The sequence below is a fragment of the Enhydra lutris genome, unplaced genomic scaffold (assembly GCF_002288905.1).
Source record: "Enhydra lutris kenyoni isolate GAN:26980312 unplaced genomic scaffold, ASM228890v2 scaffoldscaffold31, whole genome shotgun sequence".
Lineage (NCBI taxonomy): Eukaryota > Metazoa > Chordata > Mammalia > Carnivora > Mustelidae > Enhydra > Enhydra lutris.
The window spans coordinates 17,254,370-17,263,864 of record NW_019154115.1 but is presented as its reverse complement, the minus strand read 5'-3'; the positions used below and the strand labels follow the sequence as shown (position 1 = coordinate 17,263,864).

The window sequence follows — 9,495 nt, the reverse complement described above, 5'->3', positions numbered from 1 at the left end:
CCTGGGTTGCTCAGCCGTCAAGCATCTGCCTTCCGCTCAGGTCATGATCCCAGAGTCTTGGGATCAAGCCCCTCATGGGGTTCTCTGCTCAGCGGGGAACTTGCTTCCCTCTCTCTGCCTGCCTCTCTGTCTACTTGTGATCTCTGTCACATAAAGAAAATCTTTTTTTTTTAAAGAATATTCTTTTTTTTTAAGATTTTTATTTATTTATTTATTTGTCAGAGAGAGAAAGGGAGAGAGAGCAAGCACAGGCAGACAGAATGGAAGGCAGAGGCAGAGGGAGAAGCAGGCTCCCTGATGAGCAAGAAGCCCGATGTGGGACTCGATCCCAGAACGCTGGGATCATGACCTGAGCCGAAGGCAGCTGCTTAACCAACTGAGCCACCCAGGCGTCCCTAAAAAGAATATTCTTAAAAAAAATTCTTTTTACATAAAGCATATGTTAATGATTACAATCTCTAGTTTGTAATGTATGTAATGTAATACAATGCCATTTACAGATTATCATTTATTAAAATGCACTTCCGCCTGAGCAAAGCAAACACACCTATTTAACATGACTCAAAGATACTCTTTGGTATACATTTAGGCGGATACTTCATACATATGTACTACAACTTCGAAATTTTCAAGTTTACACCACACAATTCCCTGTTTTTAAAATTTATTTATTTATTTATTTATTTTTAGAAAGAGAGAGAGAGAAAGCACACAAGCAGGCAGAGAGGCAGGCAGAGGCGGAGAGAGAGGCAGGCTCCCTGCTGAGCAAGGAGCCCGATACGGGACTCGATCCCAAGACCCTAGGATCATGACCTAAGCCGAAGGCAGCGGCTTAACCCACTGAGCCACCCAGGCATCCCTCCCTGTTTTATTTAAAGAAGAGCTTCCTTAAAGCATATATTTAAATTAAGAATTTGTGCTAGACATCACTGCTTGTTTCCTATTTTTTTTTAACCTTAACATGCATTCTTCCCTATTATTAAAAAACAAACCTACAAACACAGCTGTAGTAATAGACTGCTCTTGTGTGCAAAGGTATATTTGCAATTTTTCCTAGCCATTTACTTAGCATGTGAACTAAGAGAAAAAACCATCAGATTCTCTATGCTGTTCTAATCTCCACAGGAATCTGCGATATGAATTTGAATTAAGTAATACAGGCCTTTGTTGAAGTCACTTTAACTGAAAAGGAAATAATGTGTATTGAAGAAGGATTGTGTATTGAGAAGGGAATGATAACAAAGAAGAAAGGAATACCCTGGGGCTTTTGATTTTTCTGATAGGAATTCTACTGCAGACTCCAAGTGTTAGACAAAGCTATAGGTAATTTTCAATACATTTCCTGCTATTATAATACCACTAATAGAATCATAATACAATTAATTTTTAAAATATAATATTTTTTCACCTGTTAGCTAGATTCATTAATCTTTTTTTTTCAAGACCTTTAAAACAAAAAGTAGTTGTTGATTCTGTTGACATATTGAGTAGCCTATTTTGTGAATGTTCAAGCCTAATTTATTGGAGAGAATCAACACAGTGCTTACACTTTCAGGATTGTCTTTCAAGTGAGCATTTAACAAAACATATCCCAAGGCAAGCTCATCTGATTACGTTTTATGCATGGTTTTCAGAGTGAAAATCACTCCCCAGGGGTATTTTGAGTAATTAGAGGACAGACATAGGGATAGAAAATAGTTGTGAGCTACTATTCTAGCGTTATAATCACTATGTGTCAGGGATGTACCCTTGGCACATTTGGCTTTTTTTTTTTTTTAAGATTTTATTTTTAAGTAATCTCTACACAGAAGGTGGGGCTCAAATCCACAACCCTAAGATCAAGAGTTGCATGCTCCACTGACTGAGCCAGTCAGGCACCCTGACATCTGGCATATTTTTATGGAGCTCTGAGACCATATAGATGTCAGGAAGACCTTTCATTAATTCGTTCCTTTTTACGTGTGTATGTACATACAATCCTCTCAGTTTTTACCTTGCTTTTCTAACACTCCATAGAATTGGTTTGTTATGGACCTTGTAGAGACAGTTTGCGGCTTTAAAAAAAGAAGTTATTTATTCTGATTTGCATTAAAAAAAAAAAAAACTGCTTCATTTCATGTTTTTTTTCCTGGAGTCGATCGTTAGATTTATCCCTGTGGTAACTTTTGGAGAAATGTTATAATTCGCTGTCTTTCCTGGGTTTTCTTTTCTAAGCAGGCCGATTTCCCTAACTCACAATCTTAGCACTCACTCTCCGGGCACCCCAGGAAAAGCTTTAACACCGCCCACTTGGGGCGGCTACGAATCACAGGCTTCTGCAAAGTTGAACCGGACGGTACTGAGTCAAGGCTCGCCACTGTCATAGCAGGACACTGGCGATTGGTTGTGGGGGGACGGCGCGGAGCCAATGGGAGCGGCTCCCTGGCAGAGTCCGGGGAGCGCGCGGGAAAGAGACCAATATAAACTGTGGCGGGAGATTCGTTTTTCGGGTCCTTGTGCAGTTAAACACCCGCGGTTGGGAAGTCAGTTGATTGCTCTCATCTCCTCGAGTTTGACCATGGTGCGGACGAAAGCGGACAGTGTCCCAGGCACCTACAGAAAAGGTGAGATAGTTGAGCACGGCAGTGGAGGGCAGGGGGCCAGGGCTCCCCACCGCCCTCTGAGCCAGGCTAGTCCAGCCATTCTGGAAGCTGCGGCCTGGCCCCTTTACCTGGAGGAAGGAGCGGCGCGGACAGGGGAGGGTTGTCCTGCTCTTCTGGATCTCGGGGCTCTTCTGTCCAAGCGGCGGGGTCGGGGACTGTGGTGAAAACGCGGCTCTGTTACTCGTGTCGGAAACTTAACTGCCCTGTTTTATAATGCTCTCCTTTGCCTCTCCGCAGTGGTAGCTTCGCGAGCCCCCAGGAAAGTGCTTGGTTCCTCCACTTCTGCCACTAATTCCACATCGCCTTCGTCAAGGAAAGGTAAAAAGCGCCCCTGCAACTCCTGGAGGAACTTTCTCTAAGGGGATCAGGCCTTGCACCACAGTTCTCCGGACCTGCAAGCCTCCTGACCCACCGTGGAATTTATTTTCCTGAGATCCTCACATTCAAATTTCTTCCTTGCCTTCTGATATAATGAGGGGACCTAGGCCTCTCGTTCGGTTGGGGTAAAGGTGGGGGTCGCAAGGAAAAGAATCTCCAACCTCGGGGTTAGGGACAGACACGGTTTATCTTCAAACCTAGTTTTCCTTTCTAGTTTAGCATTTTTATTTTTAATATTGGCTGATGGCTTTTTCCTGCAAGAGGCTATTTAAGCTCCCCTTCACTAGATTAAGAATTAGGACTATAGTTGACAGTGCTGATCGGGTTGTCTTAGTATAAAGTTTTTGTTTTTATTTCTGCATGTATTTTTGGTTTTGTTGCTGTTGTTGTTTATTTTTTGGCATGGTATCTTTGTGTGTGTGTTATCCCAACTACTGCAGCTCCTGATACTGCTTTTGGGACATTAGGAGGGAAGACTTGGCCCATGAAAGAGCTTCACACTGTTCCTTCTGTGCAAGGAGAGGTTGAGGAAATACCATGCCATCTGGTGCCTCATTTCTCTCCTAGGAAGTTAGGAAGATTAATTCCACAAGGCCTAATTAAGAACATACAGGGGAGCACTGTGAAGAACTTGGGTTCTTAAGTTAACTTAAACTTCCCCCTGTTCTAAATATTTCATTAGAAAATATTAACTAATTCTCTTTAGATAAAAAGGAGCTGTAGGTCAAAATTTTGAAAGGTGATGAATTTATTGAGAATATTCTATACTTTATACCACTAAATTATGATCAGGGCCACATCTCATTGTCTGGTGCACTGTTGAATCACCAAAGCCAACTGAATAGGCCCTTAATGAACATATGTTGGCCAAATGCACCTCTTAAGGCACTTTACAGATCTCTACTTTTTTGTAAGTAAGCTCTACGCCCAAGAGGGGCTTGAACCAAGGACCCTAAGATCAAGAGTCTCATTTTCTACACCCTGAGTCAGCCAGGTGCCCTGGCAAATCTCTTTTGGGATTTTTTTTTTTTAAGATTTTATTTTTAAGTAATCTCTGCACCCAACATGCGGCTCAAAATCACAACCCTGAGATCAAAAGCTTGCTTCATCAACTGAGCCAGGCAGGCACCCACAGATCTCTATTTTAATCAACTGTATGAAATTAGTAATAACTTCATTCTAAATGATGAGGACATTTAAGCTCAGGTTACATACTTTGGTAAAAGTCACACAATTAAATCAGCAGAGCCGTGTTTGAATTTTTTTTTTTTTTAAGATTTTTATTTATTTATTTGAGCAAGAGACAGAGCACCATCAGGAGGAGGGGCAAAGGGAGAGGGAGAGCAGACTCCCTGCCAAGCAAGGACCCTGAGATCATGACCTGAGCCAAAGTCAGACCCTTAACCAACTGAGCAACCCAGGCACTCTTGAGCTGGGTTTGAATTCTATGCTGAGCTATACAGGTTGCTGCCATTTCCTTTCCAAGTAGTCAAAGAGTTCCTATATGTGTCCTTTTGGAAAATTATGAACCAAAGTATCACTATTATTTATTTATTTTTAAATATTTATTTATTTTAGAGAGATTGAGGCGGGAGGGGCAGAGGCAGAGAGAAATTTCAAAGTGGACTCCACTGCTGAGTGCAACCAGACCTGGCTCAAATCTCAGAAATCTGATTACCACAACCTGAGCCAAAACTAAGAATCAGATCTTCAACTGGACTGCTCCACCCAGGGGCCGCAGATCACTATTTTTAAAAAGTCACTTGTACTTTTACGATTTAAAAACTTGGGACGCCTGGGTGGCTCAGTTGGTTAAGCAGCTGCCTTCGGCTCAGGTCATGATCCCAGCGTCTTGGGATCGAGTCCCACATCCGGCTCCTTGCTCAGCGGGGAGCCAGCTTCTCCCTCTGCCTCTGCCTACCACTCTGTCTGCCTGTGCTCATGCTCTCTCTCTCTCTCTCTCTAACAAATAAATAAATAAAATCTTAAAAAAAAAGATTTAAAAATTTAAGAAGTGGGCGCCTGGGTATCTCTGTTGGTTACGCCTCTGCCTTTGGCTCAGGTCATGATCCCAGGGTTCTGGGATGGAGCCCCGCATCAGGTTCCCTGCTCAGTGGAAGTCTGCTTCTCCCTCTGCCCCTCTCCCTACTCGGGCTTGTTGTCTCTCTCTCTCAGAAATAAAATCTTGAAAAAATAAATCAAAAATAAAAACCTTGGGGGCACCTGGGTGGCTCAGTTATTAAGCAGCTGCCTTCGGCTCAGGTCATGATCCCAGGGTCCTGGTCGAGCCCCGCATCAGGTTCGCTGCTCTGCGGGGAGCCTACTTCTCCCTCTCCCACTCCCCTACTGTATTCCCTCTCTTGCTGTCTCTGTCAAATAGATAAAAAAAAATCCTTAAAAAAATAAAAATAAAAACTTCGGAGAGTATATATATAGATAGATAGATAGATAGATGGAAGCAACTTTATAACAGAGTTTGTGACAAATGTGTTTAAAGGGAAAGATATATGTAGTGGCTCAGTAATTTGCTCATCTTTGTATACTAATCATTACTTCATAAGGAGGCAGAAATTTTTCCTCTATATTACTGTTTTAAAATGAAAAAAAAAAATCAGAAATTGGGGCACCTGGTTGGCTTAGTTGGTAAAACATGCAACTCTTGATCTCAGGGCCATAAGTTTAAGCCCCACATTGGGTGTAGAACTTACTTAAAAAAAAAAAAAAAATCGGGCGCCTGGGTGGCTCAGTGGTTAAAGCCTCTGCCTTCGGCTCAGGTCATGATCTCAGGGTCCTGGGATCGAGTCCCGCATTGGGCTCTCTGCTCTCCCTCTGCCTGCCTCTCTGCCTACTTGCGATCTGTCAAAAAAAAAAAAAAAAAAATCAAGGGGTGCCTGGGTGGCTCAGTGGGTTAAAGCCTCTGCTTTTGGCTCAGGTCATGATCCTGGGGTCCTGGGATCAAGCCCCGCATCGGGCTCTCTGCTCAGTGGAGGAGTCTGCTTCCCTTCCCCTCTCTCTCTGCCTGCCTCTCTGCCTACTTGTGATCTCTGTCTGTCAAATAAATAAATAATCTTTAAAAAAAAATCAAGAATTGGATTTACCTTATGAACTGTATGAACTGAAAAGGAGCCAAGGGCTTTGAAAAGTGTAACCTATTTTTGTGGAAACTTTCACTGCTGTATTTTTGCCTTTCACAGGTGTTTTAATTAATAACCTTGTTAAGTAAAATTTTGGCCATTTATACTACATCTCATATTAGGAAAAAAATGTCAAAGTTTAGTATGACAATACATAAGACTATTTGAATAGCTCTGCTTGTGGATAAATTATGAAAAATATTTTCCAGTTGTAAAAATTCTGTTAATTTTATTTTCCTAGGACAAAGGATAATTTTAACAAAATATTATTATATATTGTATTAATAATATTAATTATATTAATAATAATGTATAATATATTTACATGTATTATAATATATAATAGTATTAATAATGTATAATACATAATATAATGTGTTATAATATATATGTATTATAATATATAATATTATTAATAATGTATAATATAATACTGACTGAATACATCTTTATCATCTCACATTTTCTAATTATTTTAAGATGGATGTAATACCACTTAATACCCTGTAGATTTAATGTTAAAGAATTGCTTCCCTTTAAGGAATGGCAGTTGTATCCTTAGTTCTTATTTAGTTCCACCTGTTTATATTTTATAGTTGAAAATAAGTATGCAGGAGGGAATCCAGTTTGTGTGCGCCCAACTCCCAAGTGGCAAAAAGGAATTGGAGAATTCTTCAGCCTGTCTCCTAAAGATTCTGAAAAAGAGAATCGGATTCCTGAAGAGGCAGGAAGCAGTGGCTTAGGAAAAGCAAAAAGAAAGTAAGTTTTTACATTCTGGAGTATAAAGAAAATATTTATATTATTGAAAATAAAACACAAGGGGATATTGAGTAACTTTAAAGTTTCTCCTTGAACAGATAAGAAAACACAAACCAGGGTTTTGTTTTTTTTTTTAACTTGTACTACTCTTGGGGCTGCTGGGTGGCTCAGTGGGTTAAGCCTCTGCCTTCGGCTCAGGTCATGATCTCAGGGTCCTGGGATGGAGTCCCACATCCGGCTCTCTGCTCAGTGGGGAGCCTGCTTCCTCCTCTCTTTCTGCCTTCCTCTCTGCCTACTCGTGATCTCTCGTCAAATAAATAAAATCTTTAAAAGAAAAAAAAAAAAAACTTGTACTACTCTTTTTCTAAGTTACTCCCAAATTTCAAACATCAGTGAAAAGTATTATTTTTACTCATTTCAGTCACTCAAAGAGGATCAGTTCCCAATCAGATGCTACGTACTAAGGGCTATGTTATTAACCATGAACTTCTGTCTTTATTCTCTCATTTTTACTGTCTATTTTCTATCCTTTTTTTTTTTTTTCAAAAAAGCAATTTCGGGGCGCCTGGGTGGCTCAGTGGGTTAAAGCCTCTGCCTTCGGCTCAGGTCATGATCCCAGGGTCCTGGGATCGAGCCCCACATCGGGCTCTCTGCTCAGCGGGGAGCCTGCTTCCTCCTCTCTCTCTGACTGCCTCTCTGCCTACTTGTGATCTCTGTCAAATAAATAAATAAAATTAAAAAAAAAAGCAATTTCTATTTTGGTTTATCCAGCATAAATTCTACTAAATCAGGGGCGCCTGGTTGGCTCAGTGGGTTAAGCCTCTGCTTTCGGCTCGGGTCATGATCTTAGGGTCCTGGGATCGAGCCCCGCGTGGAGCGCTCTGCTCAGCAGGGAACTGCTTCCCCCTCTCTCTCTGCCTGCCTCTCTGCCTACATGTGATCTCTCTCTCTGTCAAATAAATAAAATCTTTTAAAAAAAAATTCTACTGAATCAACTCCTCAAAAAATACTAGTTCAACCTCCATAAGAAATAAATAACTAATGTAGAAAAGTTAGAAAATGGGTGGCTCAGTGAGTTAAGCCTCAGCCTTCCGCTCAGGTCATGATCCCAAGGTCCTGAGAATAAGTTCTGTGTCAGGCTCCCTCCTCAGTGGGGAGCCTGCTTCTCCTTCTCCGTATGCTGTTCCTCCTGCTTGTGCTCTCTTACTCGCTCTGTCAAATAAATAAATAAAATCTTTTTTTTTAAGATTTTATTTATTTATTTGACAGAGATAGTGAGAAAGGGAACACAAACAGGGGGAGTGGGAGAAGGAGAAGCAGGCTTCCCCACTGAGCAGGAATCCCAACAAAGGGCTCGATCCCGGGACCCGGGATCATGACCTGGGCCAAAGCAGCCGCTTAAGGACTGAGACACCAAGGCACCACAATAAATAAAATCTTTAAAAAAAAAGAAGATAATTAAATCTTGCTTTTTAAGCTTTTAATGTCAGAAATATGCTGATGATAAATATTAAGCAAAATTCTGCATATAGAACTATAGTTTTTATAGTGTAAAAACATGTATATAAACAGACCAAATATCAATAGTGATTATCTCTGGGTAAAAACCTCTCTTCATATTCATTTTGTGCTCCCAACTTTCAACAACAAACATACTTCTAAGAATCAGGAAAAAAATAATGCCACTTGGGAAAAAAAGGGAAAGAAAATAGATGTATAAGTAATAGGATCCAGGCTCTCTATAAACAATTTTGAAGAATTGTGTTTCAAAAACAAATTATATGACTGGAGGTATGGGGGAATGGTGAGCATGGGTGGACAGGTGGTGCCATGTCACTGTCATTATGACGCCCCCTGGTTGAAGACCCTGCTAGCTACTTCTCCTGCATGAGCCAGGAGCCTATGATCCAACAGCACACCAAACAGCAAGTCTGACCCACGCCACAGTGACCAACATAGGCAAGGGGATGGTGGCCAGGCTCAGTCTGTGACTGCTACTTCTGGCACTGCTCCCATCCACACAGATTTATTCACACGTTCCTTTAACCAGCACACTGGGTCCTCTGAACCCACAGTGTCCACTGTGCCCTGTAGTCAGTAGCCATTCTCCTTGTGGTCTTACTTGCCCTTCTGTATCTCTACTGTTAAACAGATCCAGGCCAAAATAACATCTGTTCACTAACGCATATTCTAAAGCTCAATCCATATGGTAACTAGAAGTCCAATGTGACAAGGAAAACACAGTCTTCATCAGATCTAATAATTCCACTCTTTATTTTACTAACGCAGAAACTGTGAGAGTCCCCAGTTGGACTGACTTAGAGAGCATCTGAAGGATTTGACTAGGTAACGAATGCCAATATTAAATCTGCTGGAGTTTCACATACAAGACTGAAGAGAGACATTGAAAATTAATGATATGATTAAATGTAGCTTAAGAAATATGGACACTTGGGGCACCTGGGTGGCTCAGTGGATTAAGCCGCTGCCTTCGGCTCGGGTCATGATCTCGGGGTCCTGGGATCGAGTCCCGCGTCGGGCTCTCTGCTCGGCAGGGTGCCTGCTTCCCTCTCTCTCTCTCT

General features: G+C 41.4%; 1 protein-coding gene across 2 annotated transcripts in view; it reads left to right on the top strand.

The window, feature by feature from the left end:
* The first annotated feature begins 2,450 nt into the window (after positions 1-2,450).
* The window catches only part of LOC111153263 (PCNA clamp associated factor), a 12,697-nt gene continuing 5,652 nt past the window's right edge, over positions 2,451-9,495 (top strand). Inside the window, exons 1-3 of one of the 2 annotated variants that reach the window (XM_022512174.1) lie at positions 2,451-2,603; positions 2,880-2,960; positions 6,751-6,913. In XM_022512174.1, coding sequence (XP_022367882.1) covers positions 2,558-2,603; positions 2,880-2,960; positions 6,751-6,913 — 290 coding nt within the window. In that variant the 5' untranslated portion in view covers positions 2,451-2,557. The remainder of the gene's footprint in view (positions 2,604-2,879; positions 2,961-6,750; positions 6,914-9,495) is intronic. The other variant, XM_022512175.1, reaches the window with a different exon arrangement.